This window comes from Ornithodoros turicata, chromosome 1, assembly GCF_037126465.1.
Source record: "Ornithodoros turicata isolate Travis chromosome 1, ASM3712646v1, whole genome shotgun sequence".
In the NCBI taxonomy this organism is placed as follows: domain Eukaryota; kingdom Metazoa; phylum Arthropoda; class Arachnida; order Ixodida; family Argasidae; genus Ornithodoros; species Ornithodoros turicata.
The window spans coordinates 127,746,061-127,764,735 of record NC_088201.1 but is presented as its reverse complement, the minus strand read 5'-3'; the positions used below and the strand labels follow the sequence as shown (position 1 = coordinate 127,764,735).

General features: G+C 43.4%; 2 protein-coding genes across 2 annotated transcripts; both read right to left on the bottom strand.

Moving 5' to 3' along the window:
* Positions 1–6,165: 6,165 nt before the first annotated feature.
* Positions 6,166–8,317, bottom strand: LOC135385140 (uncharacterized). Its single transcript, XM_064614316.1, has 5 exons — positions 8,105–8,317; positions 7,845–8,048; positions 7,563–7,734; positions 6,569–6,654; positions 6,166–6,318 (listed from the first exon to the last, which is right to left on the bottom strand). The coding sequence occupies exons 1-5, from the start codon at positions 8,201–8,203 to the stop codon at positions 6,166–6,168; spliced, it is 714 nt and encodes a 237-aa protein (XP_064470386.1). The 5' UTR covers positions 8,204–8,317.
* LOC135378585 (uncharacterized) lies at positions 8,312–9,936 on the bottom strand. The gene is made up of 4 exons (XM_064611647.1): positions 9,448–9,936; positions 9,271–9,357; positions 9,030–9,088; positions 8,312–8,703 (listed from the first exon to the last, which is right to left on the bottom strand). The coding sequence occupies exons 1-4, from the start codon at positions 9,670–9,672 to the stop codon at positions 8,496–8,498; spliced, it is 579 nt and encodes a 192-aa protein (XP_064467717.1). The 5' UTR covers positions 9,673–9,936; the 3' UTR covers positions 8,312–8,495.
* Between the last annotated feature and the right edge of the window lie 8,739 nt (positions 9,937–18,675).

The window sequence follows — 18,675 nt, the reverse complement described above, 5'->3', positions numbered from 1 at the left end:
GTGTCATTCGTGTTTTGTGCTGCGTGCCGAGAATGCGTGAGCGTTTTGCTCCCGTCTGCAAGAACACTTCAGTATGCAGTTCCAATGTTTCAAACCACAATTTTCCGAAAGGCGAAAAAGAAATATATTGACTGCAACAATCGGTTACAACTCCGACTGGGTGCCACCTTCGAAAGCAGTGATTTGATCTGTTCATCTGGCTCATACGAATGTTACGGAAGCAATGCGCAACTTGTTTCACAAGAAGCTGAAGATGTCTCGTCCGGGATGCTGTGCCAACCTTATCTGCAGCAGGAGATTGCAGGGGCAGGACTAGGCAGCAGATAAAGGTAAGACGCGTAATGTTAGACAAGTCAGTCATGCGGTATAAATTGCATCGCGTAGAAGAGAAAAATACGCTATCTGTCAGTTACTGCTTCATCCTTTAGAGGTTACGCCGCAGCGGGTGTATTCTCAGTACAGATTTGGAATTGCCTTATTTTTTAAATGATTTCGCAGGCATTCTGGCACCACCGAAAAGCTTGCACTCCACTTCTCAACTATCACCGTCTGGGTTTCAAGCTGAAGGCTTTCACCAGTGCCAACCAGACGCCCTTCAAAGTTCATATGTTTTTGTTGTCGGAACAGTGACACCTGGTACTGAGACATTTCATTTTCTGATTAATCAAGTGCATTCCATCACTTGTGCTCGACTTCTTGTGTTCGTATACCCTTGCTGTTGCTCGCTAGCTTAGAGCAACCATGCCTTAGGTGCCAGCGCTTTCAGAGTACATTTAAGCAGTATCATCGTATCATATGCACGGCAGCACATCTTGTGTATTTTGAGTAAGGTATAAATTCAATGTTGGCTCAGCTGTTGTATTTTGGTCACCAATAAGGTGTTCCTCCAGAGCGCTCAAGGGCAGTTCAAGAAGTTTCATGTGTGCAACAGCACATACTTTTTCTCAGTTTTGACTAAGGTAAATCGAAATCTTCCAGTTGATGTCTTTCGGTCATAAATTATGTTTTTCGAGACATTCAAACAGCATCATATGTGCAACAGTACATACTTTTTCTCAAGTGAAGTAAGGTAAATCTGTCCGCCGTGGTGTTCTGGCAGTGCAGCAGAAGCTTGTGCTGCATTCAAGTGGTATCATGTATACAAAAACTGTTTTATGCCTTTCTGTAGCTGCTGTACTAATATTGTGAGTACAGAGACATTCCTGCATAACATATCGGAGCATCTTGTGTGCTATTGTTGGTATGATCTGCAGCAGTATATTGATAATGTTAATTATTCAATGACTTCAGCTAACATTTACATTCTTACTTCCAGGTAAACCTGTCATGCAGATGCCCTACCCCTTGGTATGCATAGTACCGAAGATTGCAAGATTGAAGTATGCAAGATTGTACCGAAACAATCCACATGGAGCATTACGACACACCACATACTGCATGTCTATGCTGCGTGTACAATGCATCAAACCTATTCTCAGGTACAGGCCAGCTGGTACGCAATTACAACATGAAACAACTGACACAGGGACCGTAAAGTCATGCCTTTCCTCCGCGCCTCGGGTTTCATGTTATTATCCTCACATGCAGCTCAATTCGCCTGTGCTGTGCAGCATGAGCAAAAGCATATATTGTTTGTGGTCACATGACACGGAACATAAATACAGTGAAACCTTCCTATGTTGGACAGCCGCGGTGCAGCCGAAGCGTCTCCTACTTATAGAGGTGTCCGAGTTACAGAATACGACAGCAACAAAAAATGGAAGAGATCGCAGCTGTGAGAAATGTCCCCCTTCTTCAATTTAAGGTCCTTAGTGGTACCTGGTGGTGGTGCCTGGTAGTGGTACCTCTACCCACTCACTGATAATTATTACTGATTTTAGTATATGCAATTCCGTTCAGATTCTAGTCAATGGCATTACCTCTGGAGCCTTTCGAGCAGCAAGGACTTGTCTCTGAAGCGTCAGCCTACTTCTCATAGCTTTGGTGCAGTGCTCGTTCAAAGGTTCTAGACAAACTGAAGACAAGTGCTCACATAAAGAATTACAATGTAGACTGACAGCACTTGTTTTTGGACTCTAAAAACTAAAGCAACAAAATGCTGAGACCAGTATAGGGGAAAAAAGGGGCAAAAGTCAAGGCCACTGGCTCATTTTGGGTCTTTTTGGTGCAAAGATGGGCCAATATTGAGGTAATTTGGCCAGGGTCCGACTTTGCAGGGAAAACCCTATCCTACTTCCAAGATAGGGAGGTGTCCGACATAGAGAATTTCGTCCCCATGTAGTTTCAATGGGAGCCTGCCCGTGCAAGGAAATCATGGGGAGTTGTCCGAGGTAGGGAGGTGTCCGACTTTGGAGGTTTTACTGTACTACAGAGCATTCTACATCATGTAATCTAACAATTGTTCACGTTTGGATATTTTAATCATGGAATTCACCCTGCATGCACCATACCATGTCCAAACACTAACAACTGCTAGAGAGCAGCACGTACTGTTTCCGTATAGCACTTATGGCTTGCGTCCTGTGATCGGAAACAGTGGTGTCTTTTTTCTGCTACAACCAGTAAACTACAGTAAAGATTTAGAAATACTGTGTCATACCATAAAGCACTATGGGAAATGGCAGTTTGAAAAACTGGAGAAGACTGTCATTAGAACGGGGGACATGTTCTACGGTGAAATTTTTTACAGTGTGTGCTGCACCACGTAATGCACTGCAGGCCTACCACAGTATGGTAACGCTCTGAATACCGATTTGCTCAAAAAAGGAATCTGTGCGTTTCTTGTACTAACTTCCCCTTATGCAAAATAGTAGAAAAATGTTTTCAGCCAATGGGGAGGGAGAGGACATCATTCTGGAGTCTCGTTGACCTACAATGTGTCGTGTGTGAAGGTCATTTTGAAGAGTGTAGGTGGTACAAGACTGTGTTCCCACGTTCTCGGCAGTGTTGACTAATAACCATAATAAAGTAGAGGGTACATTTGTCGCTTCATATATTTGTGTCATGGCAAAGTATGTAGAGATACATCTGTCTCAACATGCAGGTGACCAAACTGCTTTTTATGCCTAAACTATGACAAATAGTTGTCTGTTCAGCACCACTAATCATGTGCCGGCCTCCATGACATGTCTGTGACATTCCAAAGTGATTAACATGTCCCATAGATGTGTGCAATGCTGAAGATGACTGTGTACCTTCTATGGATTCTTGATTCAAGAAAAGTACCGTGTGATTTGCTAACAGCGCCTGGCTGTACCTCCACAATTCTACATAAAAATATGTAAAGTTTGCCGAAGGAAATATCATGAAGGTCCATAGCGAAAAACCCTCAGACGAGGGATAGGAAGGGACATACACAATGTCTCAACATAGCTTGTTTATGTCCCTTCTTGTATCTCCTCTTCAGGTCTCGCCATCATGGACACTATCACCAGCTAGCTTGCTGTTTAACCGTTCTTTCAACGATAAGGGTCACTTTCATGGACTGGATGGCAGCCAACATGCTGTCAATAAAAAGAATAATGGAAGGAGCTCAACATGATCCTTAGGCTGTGCGTGGTCATTGCTTTCTGACAAATGGTGACTTCGAATTTCAGGACAGTGCCTGCAGTGGTAGTATTCTTGTGTTCTCACCCTTGACGCCCATTGTGTGTCATCGGTCACCTATAATCTGCTAATATGCACATAGCTAAAACAAAGTATATTTGTATTTCTTTGAATACAGTTGGTACAGCACATTGTGTTTTACATGTTCTTTGGAAAATATAAATAAAAAATTCTCTACTCTGCAAGTCTCCTGTCAGCTCTACAGAGCAGCTTCGAATTTCACTAGAAGCCACGTGTGAAACCTAGACCAAACTAGTGGTGAAGGTCCATATAGGTCATAGATAGATACTATTATTATTATTAGATCATAGGTCAGGCTTAGGTCCTGGTTGGTAGCAACGCATTTGAATTTTATTAAACATTGGTGCAGGAGGTGACCAACATAACTAAATACACCAACTGACTCTCACAAATTTTGTGGTGTTATACTTTTGAAACAACATTAATACGCTGCAGTGGTCTTTTCTCCTTTTAACCTAGAAATATTAGGTCTTCGGCATCACCAGCCTTAGTTGCTGAGCATGCAGTTATTTACGTTGAGCACTGCAGTTTCATATTTGTTTCTCTGGACAAGCAAGCCCGCTTCCCCATTTTGATAAGAGTCTTTCAGCTTTGACAGGGCATTTGGGGACAAGGAAAACATTTGGACTATTGTGTATTTTGCTATGAAGTGCACCGCACAAGGCAGAGGGCAACATCAACCATTTCCACTAAGGTTATTAAATTTGTGATAAAATACATATACCTTTTGTCACTGACTAATTTGGTGGCAAAGTTACTTGAGTGGCAGTCGTCCAATTTTAAGCACATGTTTAAAAAAAAATAGGATATGGGAAGTGCTGACTGGTTGAACATGTGGAGTACCCAATATAATAATTGGGGGTTTACGTCACGAGACAACTGAGTGTGGAATACACAGCACAGTGTAATGTTCCTTACTCTAGCAATGTTAGCATGGCTCAAGAAGTGGGAAATGTTGCACTACCCTTAATAACATCTGTTGGGCCCAGCAAACAGGGTACACATACCCTGATCTGAAGACACTATGCCTAACTCAAAAGCAATATGAGATCTACCCGTACGTGTTTATTTGCGAAACTATTATGAATGAAATATGGCCTGTGTGGTATAGAACAATGCGCACACTCAAGTAAACATGCAAAAATACGTGTAAGGGCTCTCGACCTACATGCCGCGATGCGCTCTACGAGATAAACAACACACTACAAAACTACATCCAACACTTTTTGTGCGGGGCAACTCTAATGAACACTTTCATATAACCGACGAATGGGTCAACGAATGCAGTTCGAGTGGTCACGATACATTCGTACGTCGTTCATTGCAGTCGCGCTATGATGCTGCACAATATATGTATCTCGTGTAACAAGCCTGGCAATCGCACGATGTGCATGGGCAGAAATACGGCCCTCTTTATTTGAAGACCAGTCCTCTGCAGGTATATGCTCAAACGATCACCAAGTCTCACGTTGTTGCTCAATCGCTCCCATTCCTGCACTTGTAGTAAAAGCAGCAAACGGGTTGACGTGAATGGCTGCCGAACGGTTGAACTGCAAAGTTCTCGAGCACATAATCACAATTTCACGCCGAAAATGATGTTGAGGTGAGTTCGCGGTTGTTGTTTCCATCGTTCAATAGTTATCGGGATTACGTCGGACGAAACGCTCATCGTAGCCGGCGGCCATAACTGGATTTCCTCGCAAACGGGAGCAGACGCCAGGGAAGTCAGAGAAAGCCTCAGCTTTCATCCAATCAGACGCACGATTCTCTATCTACGTAGATGGAGCAGGTTTATCCCATCTACGTCACAAAAATGGCTGCGCCCATGGCTTGTTTTGGTTTCTTTGATGAATTAATTTTCGTAATAGGAAGACAAAATTGAGAAACGAAGGTGCGTTTCGGGGGCAGTTGGATGTGCTCGTTCTGAATATCACAACCGTTTCAACACATCGGGAAATCGGCGTAGCTGACCTTTAAATTCCTTTAATGCTAATCTGACCAAATGTTTCACAGTTTGTTTTTGTACGCATGTGCTTGTATGTGTATCTATCTTTAAAAAGAAAAACATTCTGAGTGCCATTTTGAGTGAAATGTTATGGCCCATTTTACTTGAATCCTTTGTGCGGTTTGTAGTATATCTAAATAAATAAATATTTTACAGTGTGCTTTGCGCAGTACATAGCGCTTCACAACGAGAGCGATAAAAGAAAAAGAGACGCTCTGCTACTTGAGTTACAAGCAGGTGCTCCGTCAAAGGTAGCACCTGTTTCGAACACAGTGCCACAAAGACACCCTCCGGTTTCCTTTTACTGCTCTCCTCGTGAAGTGCTCTGTACTTAACTTAAAAAAAAGTGTATAGTGTGGGTCTAACATACCAATGTCGTCATATTACAGATGCCTACAGCCAGGCACTTCCGGTGTCCCCGTTGTCGTCACGGGGCTTTCACACTGAAATCGCTCCTGCGTCACCTAAGGTCATCCCACGGGCACGAGCGGAATTGGAAATGTGATTTGGGAAACTGTTGTGTAACATTTGAGTCATTCCCTTCCTTTCGTCGTCACATCCTCACGAGACACAGTGACGAGGACCCACAGAATGTACCCGCAAGTATTCCACATCCTAATGTTCCTCAAAGTGTTGACACAACGCACCATAGTGAGTATGAGAATGTTGACAGAAGCATCAGCCCTCTGCAACAGGAGAGTGAAGCCGAAGTAGCAGACATCACTCCAAGTACAAGCAGCAGAGCCTTGGAAGCAGCAGCGGAGGACAGTATAGGGGAAAACTTTGCGCAGTTGTTACTCAAGTGGAAAGAGGGGAAAAAACTTCCGGAGTCTACCATAAATGAGATTGCAAATGACACGTTGTCACTGCTTCACAAGTTAGGAGCACAGCTTTCAGAGCTGTCTTAAGTGAGCACAAAATGATAATACTGCTCACCGGCTCATGAAGAAATAAAGTGTCCACTGCTTTCTTCTCCTTGAAGATCTCACTGAGGACCCTCAGGGCCTGTATGCAACGGAGGTCTGAAAGTGAATTAATGCATTGAAATTTCTTGACTTCACTAGAGTAAGCCAGCCTGAGGAAAATCATTATTGCATGATGCGTTTCAAGCATTACGTGATCATACAACCTCATGCTGTTGCTGAACTCCACTGCTCTTGCAAGGCCTATTCTGGATTTTTAGTTTCTTTTTGAGAAATTTCGCTTTGGATCGCTATCCGTAGAACATGAGATTTCGTACCCTAGGCTGGGTCTTGTTTTCTTACATGTGCTGTTACCAGTGCGACTACCCCTGCGAGTGCAAGTACCCTACTTATTCTAATTTGTTTATTTTATGTGTCACTCAAATAGAGTACACAACAGTTAAAACCATATGACAGGGCCCTTACTGATTATTTTTGCATCACTGAGACTAAGTTATTTTTAGGCTTTTTCACATGTCACGATGAATGTCAGCTGCAGTCACACAATCCTTTATTCACCTGACAAGAATTGAAAAAAAATATGCCAATAAGGCTACTGCCTCACATGCCTGCAAAGTAGAAATATTGGTCACTCCAGATCAAACGTCCAAACCCAGTGGATCAATAATGAGGGATTTTTATAGGGATTTTTATTATGTTCCCTCAATGTACAAGGGAACATAAGCAATATTTCTGGTTTATTTTTTATTTTGTCAAAGAGCTTTAAATTTTGCACTGGAAAATCATTCTCATTGCTCTATTTGTATTATCGTTTCGCTTTGCTGTGGTTGTTTGTTGTAAGACTTCTATTTATTTTGGGCAAGGCAAATCCTGCATGCGCCATCATCCTGTTATATGCATGAATAAATACATTTGAAACTGCACAAAATACATCATGATTGATTCTGGAACACACCAAAAATTGTGCACCAAGCTCTGTTGACAAATGCATGAAAGGTATGACATACGATTCTTTCGACGTTCACAGTTGTTAATTGTGCGCCAGGCAGCTACACCATCTTTTGCCTCCTGGCTGCACCGTACTTGCTTTCTTGTCACCATGTTCAGCACATCTTCATTTGCAGCTTCTACACCTTTAGAAGCATCCTTCTGAGTCAACAGCTGGAACTCTTGCATGAACTGGAAGCAAAAAAAGGAAAAAGAAGTGTGCAGTTTTCCCGGGTGTGGGTTTCTGTTCTCTTTCTTAGGGCACGGTTCCTACATGTTTCCAAACAGGAAGGCTAACTCACAAATCTGAAATCAATCAGGTACGGAAACTCCTTCAGAGAGGCAGCAACTGTGCTGGATTTCATTTTCTGTGACCTCACTTGAAAGGTAGCTCGCAGCCTCTCCCGCATTTGCTGCATATCTGGTCTTTGCTTTTTATATTCGTTCAAAAGCCATGATAGGTCCTCTTGAGCAGTACCAGTGCCGGAAGGGTTCAAAGGATTGTCCTGCCATGAAGAATGACAAACTTTAAAACACACAAATGAATCCACGTGGAACTTACAGGAAGCCGTGGTGTTTCGTTCCGTCTCATCACTGCTGTGTCAATCCTCTGCGAAGGCTTTCCTTTCGTACCAAACTTTGACCGTGATTCGGCGACCATCTCGTTTGTAGTGACCTTACGCCTTTCATTTTTAAATTTATTGCGCAAACAAATGACCTAAGAGTCCTGAAAAAAAAAAGAACGTGCAGAAAGAAGACAGTCCATCAAGTGCCAGTTTACATAGCATAATGAGCATAGTGTAGGGATGTAAGAAACTCACGTAACCACTGCCATTTGAGTCAGCTAGGCCACGGTACTGTGATACAAGCGTGCTCGCAACCTTCCCGTAAAACTTTGCGGAAGGATACCTATACAATATAATAGAAATCCACTGTTGTGAAATATGCCATCACTAATTTGAATGCCTGCTATAAACTCCCTGATAACAAGGCAAACACACATACAGCGTGCAGCGGACCATTGATTGGTATAGTTCTTCCACAATCCTTCTGTGCATTGATGCCGACAGTGACCCTTCCTCCATCTTTTCTTTCATTGTAGTAAAGTCCGGCATTTCATGGTCCCTGCCATCACGGTCACCAGGTTCGTTGTCACCGTGACTGAAGATGTGTTACAATATTAGTACCCTTGTCGTCGGCAGCCACATTTTATTTGTTCATAGTAGTAGCTTATCGAAGTAAACTTAAGTGAACCCTTTGTGAAGCGAAGTGAACCTTTAGTGAATTTAGTGAAGCAAAGTCAAAACAAACATGAAGCAGTGGCATCATTACAAAGCTTAAATTTTTAAATTTGTAACTGTGCTCAGGTGTAGCACAGCTCGTTAACGCCTGTGGTAATTCATTTCATCCCTAACATTCCACTGTAAGAAAGCAAATTTAAAGCAATTATTTTTCGCACTGAAAGGTTTAAACCGCCTGGTACTAACCTTTCAGTAACAACAGATGAGTGGATGGTTTCAGGTATTTCCACTGCGGTTGGACGCACCTGGGACAGTAAAAATGGCCTCATCGTGGCAAATTACATCGTAAATCAGTCGCCGTTAAGACGGAAATACAAACTACGTGCAAGTGAGTTGTACATGAAACACCATGAAGGGCTTGGTGTTACGTATGAACGCATCCCTTTCATTAATAATGCAACGCGTTTGAAAGCAATCAGCAACTCACAGCAGTCAACACAAACACTTGAGACTTGTCAGCGATGAGATCCTCGTCCACTACGTCTATGTTCCTTTGAAATACTTCGTCGAAGACCTGATGAAAGAATGAGTTCCGTGACAGTATGCTACTTATGTTACGTTTTACTGTAACTTAGAAAAACTGTCTAAAGTGCAATGTTATTACCTGAAATCTGTCCTTGTCTACGTTCACCACCGGCGACAGCAATGAACATTCTTGAACTGCTGCTTTCAACGTGCTGAGACGCGCGTCACTCAACGTGAACTTTCGTACAATATCCGCGCTTGAGACAACAACCAAGCACGACACCGATGCCATGGCTGTTGCGCACAAAACAGCAAGATGTAATCGCGCAATGTTGAAGCCAGAAGTGCCGATGACAAACTTCATAATGGAAAAAACAAATTCTAAAACCGCGCTACGCTACCGATCACCATGAGGTTGTACTGAAAAGGAGGCACGGCAGCGAGCAACATAAAGAAGGCCGCCGCCATCGTGAATAGCGCTAGTGACTTGTTCGCATTTACCGTGCAAGAATTAACAAGTAAAAAAGCCCAGCCTTCGTCTTTTGCGGTCTATCGCTTAATCACGATATACGGGTACACCCAATTGTTCCACGCAGTTTTTATCCTTCTAACGCAGTAGTAAACAATGGAATTCCCGGTGTTGCTAAACCGAAACTATACTTTATGATGATGAGGTCAGGACTTATCAGGAGGCCCAATGGTGTGCACGGTGTTTCTGTGATTATGTTATCGGTTTTGTACTGAAGCTGTAAAGCGCGCGGGCTCAGAAGGGTGTTGCGACTCTGCGAACTCAGATGAGCAGCGTAGCTGTTCACCCGGCAATGTCATCGCTGAACCGTGCTGCATATATGTAGGGTACGTACCGACGTTAAAGCTCAGCTACGCCGATTTTCGAGTGTTACAGAATGGAATGGTACTCACACGATGTGTTCATAAGGGAACACTGATTATGTATGCAAAATAGTTATCCCAAACTCCTCGTGGTTTTCCGAAAAAGTGAATTTTTAGTTTCACTGACATCCCGTCTTGTGGCCCGCAAACCCTGTGTCGACGACACATTCGTGGTCTGAACGCGCTCCGGCTTGGCATGACTTTTGGCTTGGTTTCTTCCGCCAAGCCGGCCAGTTTCTTCTGCCGAGCCGTCTGCTGCGCAGATTCACATTAGGGAAGTGATAAACAGTTCGCTATTAGGGAGCCAGTATATTTCTGGACTTCACTAAACCCAGGAGGAATGTGAGTTTTGCTTCCTTCGACTGCAAAGCATTTGGTAGGCCAGTACAGACTTCCTGGTGTCATTCGTGTTTTGTGCTGCGTGCCGAGAATGCGTGAGCGTTTTGCTCCCGTCTGCAAGAACACTTCAGTATGCAGTTCCAATGTTTCAAACCACAATTTTCCGAAAGGCGAAAAAGAAATATATTGACTGCAACAATCGGTTACAACTCCGACTGGGTGCCACCTTCGAAAGCAGTGATTTGATCTGTTCATCTGGCTCATACGAATGTTACGGAAGCAATGCGCAACTTGTTTCACAAGAAGCTGAAGATGTCTCGTCCGGGATGCTGTGCCAACCTTATCTGCAGCAGGAGATTGCAGGGGCAGGACTAGGCAGCAGATAAAGGTAAGACGCGTAATGTTAGACAAGTCAGTCATGCGGTATAAATTGCATCGCGTAGAAGAGAAAAATACGCTATCTGTCAGTTACTGCTTCATCCTTTAGAGGTTACGCCGCAGCGGGTGTATTCTCAGTACAGATTTGGAATTGCCTTATTTTTTAAATGATTTCGCAGGCATTCTGGCACCACCGAAAAGCTTGCACTCCACTTCTCAACTATCACCGTCTGGGTTTCAAGCTGAAGGCTTTCACCAGTGCCAACCAGACGCCCTTCAAAGTTCATATGTTTTTGTTGTCGGAACAGTGACACCTGGTACTGAGACATTTCATTTTCTGATTAATCAAGTGCATTCCATCACTTGTGCTCGACTTCTTGTGTTCGTATACCCTTGCTGTTGCTCGCTAGCTTAGAGCAACCATGCCTTAGGTGCCAGCGCTTTCAGAGTACATTTAAGCAGTATCATCGTATCATATGCACGGCAGCACATCTTGTGTATTTTGAGTAAGGTATAAATTCAATGTTGGCTCAGCTGTTGTATTTTGGTCACCAATAAGGTGTTCCTCCAGAGCGCTCAAGGGCAGTTCAAGAAGTTTCATGTGTGCAACAGCACATACTTTTTCTCAGTTTTGACTAAGGTAAATCGAAATCTTCCAGTTGATGTCTTTCGGTCATAAATTATGTTTTTCGAGACATTCAAACAGCATCATATGTGCAACAGTACATACTTTTTCTCAAGTGAAGTAAGGTAAATCTGTCCGCCGTGGTGTTCTGGCAGTGCAGCAGAAGCTTGTGCTGCATTCAAGTGGTATCATGTATACAAAAACTGTTTTATGCCTTTCTGTAGCTGCTGTACTAATATTGTGAGTACAGAGACATTCCTGCATAACATATCGGAGCATCTTGTGTGCTATTGTTGGTATGATCTGCAGCAGTATATTGATAATGTTAATTATTCAATGACTTCAGCTAACATTTACATTCTTACTTCCAGGTAAACCTGTCATGCAGATGCCCTACCCCTTGGTATGCATAGTACCGAAGATTGCAAGATTGAAGTATGCAAGATTGTACCGAAACAATCCACATGGAGCATTACGACACACCACATACTGCATGTCTATGCTGCGTGTACAATGCATCAAACCTATTCTCAGGTACAGGCCAGCTGGTACGCAATTACAACATGAAACAACTGACACAGGGACCGTAAAGTCATGCCTTTCCTCCGCGCCTCGGGTTTCATGTTATTATCCTCACATGCAGCTCAATTCGCCTGTGCTGTGCAGCATGAGCAAAAGCATATATTGTTTGTGGTCACATGACACGGAACATAAATACAGTGAAACCTTCCTATGTTGGACAGCCGCGGTGCAGCCGAAGCGTCTCCTACTTATAGAGGTGTCCGAGTTACAGAATACGACAGCAACAAAAAATGGAAGAGATCGCAGCTGTGAGAAATGTCCCCCTTCTTCAATTTAAGGTCCTTAGTGGTACCTGGTGGTGGTGCCTGGTAGTGGTACCTCTACCCACTCACTGATAATTATTACTGATTTTAGTATATGCAATTCCGTTCAGATTCTAGTCAATGGCATTACCTCTGGAGCCTTTCGAGCAGCAAGGACTTGTCTCTGAAGCGTCAGCCTACTTCTCATAGCTTTGGTGCAGTGCTCGTTCAAAGGTTCTAGACAAACTGAAGACAAGTGCTCACATAAAGAATTACAATGTAGACTGACAGCACTTGTTTTTGGACTCTAAAAACTAAAGCAACAAAATGCTGAGACCAGTATAGGGGAAAAAAGGGGCAAAAGTCAAGGCCACTGGCTCATTTTGGGTCTTTTTGGTGCAAAGATGGGCCAATATTGAGGTAATTTGGCCAGGGTCCGACTTTGCAGGGAAAACCCTATCCTACTTCCAAGATAGGGAGGTGTCCGACATAGAGAATTTCGTCCCCATGTAGTTTCAATGGGAGCCTGCCCGTGCAAGGAAATCATGGGGAGTTGTCCGAGGTAGGGAGGTGTCCGACTTTGGAGGTTTTACTGTACTACAGAGCATTCTACATCATGTAATCTAACAATTGTTCACGTTTGGATATTTTAATCATGGAATTCACCCTGCATGCACCATACCATGTCCAAACACTAACAACTGCTAGAGAGCAGCACGTACTGTTTCCGTATAGCACTTATGGCTTGCGTCCTGTGATCGGAAACAGTGGTGTCTTTTTTCTGCTACAACCAGTAAACTACAGTAAAGATTTAGAAATACTGTGTCATACCATAAAGCACTATGGGAAATGGCAGTTTGAAAAACTGGAGAAGACTGTCATTAGAACGGGGGACATGTTCTACGGTGAAATTTTTTACAGTGTGTGCTGCACCACGTAATGCACTGCAGGCCTACCACAGTATGGTAACGCTCTGAATACCGATTTGCTCAAAAAAGGAATCTGTGCGTTTCTTGTACTAACTTCCCCTTATGCAAAATAGTAGAAAAATGTTTTCAGCCAATGGGGAGGGAGAGGACATCATTCTGGAGTCTCGTTGACCTACAATGTGTCGTGTGTGAAGGTCATTTTGAAGAGTGTAGGTGGTACAAGACTGTGTTCCCACGTTCTCGGCAGTGTTGACTAATAACCATAATAAAGTAGAGGGTACATTTGTCGCTTCATATATTTGTGTCATGGCAAAGTATGTAGAGATACATCTGTCTCAACATGCAGGTGACCAAACTGCTTTTTATGCCTAAACTATGACAAATAGTTGTCTGTTCAGCACCACTAATCATGTGCCGGCCTCCATGACATGTCTGTGACATTCCAAAGTGATTAACATGTCCCATAGATGTGTGCAATGCTGAAGATGACTGTGTACCTTCTATGGATTCTTGATTCAAGAAAAGTACCGTGTGATTTGCTAACAGCGCCTGGCTGTACCTCCACAATTCTACATAAAAATATGTAAAGTTTGCCGAAGGAAATATCATGAAGGTCCATAGCGAAAAACCCTCAGACGAGGGATAGGAAGGGACATACACAATGTCTCAACATAGCTTGTTTATGTCCCTTCTTGTATCTCCTCTTCAGGTCTCGCCATCATGGACACTATCACCAGCTAGCTTGCTGTTTAACCGTTCTTTCAACGATAAGGGTCACTTTCATGGACTGGATGGCAGCCAACATGCTGTCAATAAAAAGAATAATGGAAGGAGCTCAACATGATCCTTAGGCTGTGCGTGGTCATTGCTTTCTGACAAATGGTGACTTCGAATTTCAGGACAGTGCCTGCAGTGGTAGTATTCTTGTGTTCTCACCCTTGACGCCCATTGTGTGTCATCGGTCACCTATAATCTGCTAATATGCACATAGCTAAAACAAAGTATATTTGTATTTCTTTGAATACAGTTGGTACAGCACATTGTGTTTTACATGTTCTTTGGAAAATATAAATAAAAAATTCTCTACTCTGCAAGTCTCCTGTCAGCTCTACAGAGCAGCTTCGAATTTCACTAGAAGCCACGTGTGAAACCTAGACCAAACTAGTGGTGAAGGTCCATATAGGTCATAGATAGATACTATTATTATTATTAGATCATAGGTCAGGCTTAGGTCCTGGTTGGTAGCAACGCATTTGAATTTTATTAAACATTGGTGCAGGAGGTGACCAACATAACTAAATACACCAACTGACTCTCACAAATTTTGTGGTGTTATACTTTTGAAACAACATTAATACGCTGCAGTGGTCTTTTCTCCTTTTAACCTAGAAATATTAGGTCTTCGGCATCACCAGCCTTAGTTGCTGAGCATGCAGTTATTTACGTTGAGCACTGCAGTTTCATATTTGTTTCTCTGGACAAGCAAGCCCGCTTCCCCATTTTGATAAGAGTCTTTCAGCTTTGACAGGGCATTTGGGGACAAGGAAAACATTTGGACTATTGTGTATTTTGCTATGAAGTGCACCGCACAAGGCAGAGGGCAACATCAACCATTTCCACTAAGGTTATTAAATTTGTGATAAAATACATATACCTTTTGTCACTGACTAATTTGGTGGCAAAGTTACTTGAGTGGCAGTCGTCCAATTTTAAGCACATGTTTAAAAAAAAATAGGATATGGGAAGTGCTGACTGGTTGAACATGTGGAGTACCCAATATAATAATTGGGGGTTTACGTCACGAGACAACTGAGTGTGGAATACACAGCACAGTGTAATGTTCCTTACTCTAGCAATGTTAGCATGGCTCAAGAAGTGGGAAATGTTGCACTACCCTTAATAACATCTGTTGGGCCCAGCAAACAGGGTACACATACCCTGATCTGAAGACACTATGCCTAACTCAAAAGCAATATGAGATCTACCCGTACGTGTTTATTTGCGAAACTATTATGAATGAAATATGGCCTGTGTGGTATAGAACAATGCGCACACTCAAGTAAACATGCAAAAATACGTGTAAGGGCTCTCGACCTACATGCCGCGATGCGCTCTACGAGATAAACAACACACTACAAAACTACATCCAACACTTTTTGTGCGGGGCAACTCTAATGAACACTTTCATATAACCGACGAATGGGTCAACGAATGCAGTTCGAGTGGTCACGATACATTCGTACGTCGTTCATTGCAGTCGCGCTATGATGCTGCACAATATATGTATCTCGTGTAACAAGCCTGGCAATCGCACGATGTGCATGGGCAGAAATACGGCCCTCTTTATTTGAAGACCAGTCCTCTGCAGGTATATGCTCAAACGATCACCAAGTCTCACGTTGTTGCTCAATCGCTCCCATTCCTGCACTTGTAGTAAAAGCAGCAAACGGGTTGACGTGAATGGCTGCCGAACGGTTGAACTGCAAAGTTCTCGAGCACATAATCACAATTTCACGCCGAAAATGATGTTGAGGTGAGTTCGCGGTTGTTGTTTCCATCGTTCAATAGTTATCGGGATTACGTCGGACGAAACGCTCATCGTAGCCGGCGGCCATAACTGGATTTCCTCGCAAACGGGAGCAGACGCCAGGGAAGTCAGAGAAAGCCTCAGCTTTCATCCAATCAGACGCACGATTCTCTATCTACGTAGATGGAGCAGGTTTATCCCATCTACGTCACAAAAATGGCTGCGCCCATGGCTTGTTTTGGTTTCTTTGATGAATTAATTTTCGTAATAGGAAGACAAAATTGAGAAACGAAGGTGCGTTTCGGGGGCAGTTGGATGTGCTCGTTCTGAATATCACAACCGTTTCAACACATCGGGAAATCGGCGTAGCTGACCTTTAAATTCCTTTAATGCTAATCTGACCAAATGTTTCACAGTTTGTTTTTGTACGCATGTGCTTGTATGTGTATCTATCTTTAAAAAGAAAAACATTCTGAGTGCCATTTTGAGTGAAATGTTATGGCCCATTTTACTTGAATCCTTTGTGCGGTTTGTAGTATATCTAAATAAATAAATATTTTACAGTGTGCTTTGCGCAGTACATAGCGCTTCACAACGAGAGCGATAAAAGAAAAAGAGACGCTCTGCTACTTGAGTTACAAGCAGGTGCTCCGTCAAAGGTAGCACCTGTTTCGAACACAGTGCCACAAAGACACCCTCCGGTTTCCTTTTACTGCTCTCCTCGTGAAGTGCTCTGTACTTAACTTAAAAAAAAGTGTATAGTGTGGGTCTAACATACCAATGTCGTCATATTACAGATGCCTACAGCCAGGCACTTCCGGTGTCCCCGTTGTCGTCACGGGGCTTTCACACTGAAATCGCTCCTGCGTCACCTAAGGTCATCCCACGGGCACGAGCGGAATTGGAAATGTGATTTGGGAAACTGTTGTGTAACATTTGAGTCATTCCCTTCCTTTCGTCGTCACATCCTCACGAGACACAGTGACGAGGACCCACAGAATGTACCCGCAAGTATTCCACATCCTAATGTTCCTCAAAGTGTTGACACAACGCACCATAGTGAGTATGAGAATGTTGACAGAAGCATCAGCCCTCTGCAACAGGAGAGTGAAGCCGAAGTAGCAGACATCACTCCAAGTACAAGCAGCAGAGCCTTGGAAGCAGCAGCGGAGGACAGTATAGGGGAAAACTTTGCGCAGTTGTTACTCAAGTGGAAAGAGGGGAAAAAACTTCCGGAGTCTACCATAAATGAGATTGCAAATGACACGTTGTCACTGCTTCACAAGTTAGGAGCACAGCTTTCAGAGCTGTCTCCCGAGAATGTTGGGCCCTACATTGATCGAGAAGTTTCACACTTGCGTACGAAGGCGGGCCGTGAGCGCTTTTGGGAGGACATGTTCAGTTATGTCTCACCTCTCAGCGTGTCCCTAGATGAAGCAAGTGGAGCACGTGCAAGCTACCAGTACGTGCCAGTCTTGGAAGTTCTGAAGTGCTACCTCGAATGGTGTAGTGCATCGTTCACAGATTACCACACTGACAGTAACAGCATGCTGAACTCGGTATTTGATGGGACCGCTTTTAGAGCCCATGACTATTTTTGTGGTGATCACCAAAAGCTGTGTATCCATCTCTACACAGACGAGTTTGAAGTTTGCAACCCCATAGGTGCACAGAGACAAAAACACAAACTCATGGTAGTATACTACACAGTTTTCAATGCACCAGCTCACCTGCGGACACACGTTGCCCACATCCATTTGGCACTCATATGCAAAGAAAAATACATAGAAAAATATGGGATGGATAAGGTACTTGAACTGCTGCACCGGGACGTGGAAAGCTTGGAGACAGAAGGGATAAGTGTGAACGGTAGAAACGTCAAAGGCAGTGTGCTTTGTCTCTCAGGTGATAACCTTTCAAGTCATCGTATTGGAGGGTTCAAGGCCAGCTTCAATCATGGACACATCTGCAGGTTCTGCATGGCGCTACATTGCGACATAAGCAGCAAGCATCGAGAGCAGGACTTTGTGTTGCGCACTCCGTCACTACATCATTACCACTTGGACATGTTGAAAGGCGGTGTGGCAACGTTGCTGCTTTTTGGGATAAAAGCACCCAGTGCATTGCATTTCAGTGGATTCCACCCCACAGAGCACCTTCACCCAGATATTATGCATGACTTGCACGAGGGTATCCTGCCATTTGTTTTGCGTCATGTCGTAGCAAATCTTATCTCAAAGAGATTTTTCAGCCTAGACGAACTCAATGAGTGCATACGTAACTTTGCATATGACAAATGTGACGCAAAGAACAAACCTGAGTCAGTCTCACCCAAGTTCTTGTCCAGTGGTGGTGTAATGAAGGGAAGTGCATCACAGAACTTTTGTCTATTTAGGAATCTCACATTGTACATAGGCAACAGAATCCCTAATGATGACGAAGTTTGGCAGTTGTACCTTTCACTCCGTGAAATCGTTGATGTCATAATGTCCAGACGCATTCCACTGGTCTATGTTCCCTACCTTGAGCGCTGCATTAATTTGTTTCTGAACAGTTTTGCATCATTGTTTCCGCACGTTCGGCTTCCTTGCAAAATGCATTACCTTGTGCATTATCCGAGATTTTTAAGGATGTATGGTCCCCTTGTGGGCATCTGGTGTATGCGATATGAATCCAAACACCAATATTTCAAGGACATTGCCAGGAAGGTTCGTAACTTCAAGAACATTGCTTTCACTTTGGCAAGACGACACCAGTTGTACCAAATGTATGTGTGGTCTCAGCCTCACATGGACCATGTCAGAGCTACCACAGGAACAAGAAAGGTTGCAATTGAGGGTGTTCCTGACAACTT

Bases quoted from the DNA above. Each gene is read 5' to 3' on its own strand.
- LOC135378585 (XM_064611647.1), bottom strand. From the start codon at position 9,672: ATGAAGTTTGTCATCGGCACTTCTGGCTTCAACATTGCGCGATTACAT. The intron at 9,358-9,447 runs GTAATAACATTG...TTCTTTCATCAG, and splicing joins TAGACAAGGACAGATTTCAG to GTCTTCGACGAAGTATTTCA. The intron at 9,089-9,270 runs GTGAGTTGCTGA...TTACTGTCCCAG, and splicing joins AAGTGTTTGTGTTGACTGCT to GTGCGTCCAACCGCAGTGGA.
- LOC135385140 (XM_064614316.1), bottom strand. From the start codon at position 8,203: ATGGTCGCCGAATCACGGTCAAAGTTTGGTACGAAAGGAAAGCCTTCG. The intron at 7,735-7,844 runs GTGAGTTAGCCT...TTTTGCTTCCAG, and splicing joins ACCTGATTGATTTCAGATTT to TTCATGCAAGAGTTCCAGCT. The intron at 6,319-6,568 runs GTGAGCAGTATT...CTCCTGTTGCAG, and splicing joins CTTTATTTCTTCATGAGCCG to AGGGCTGATGCTTCTGTCAA.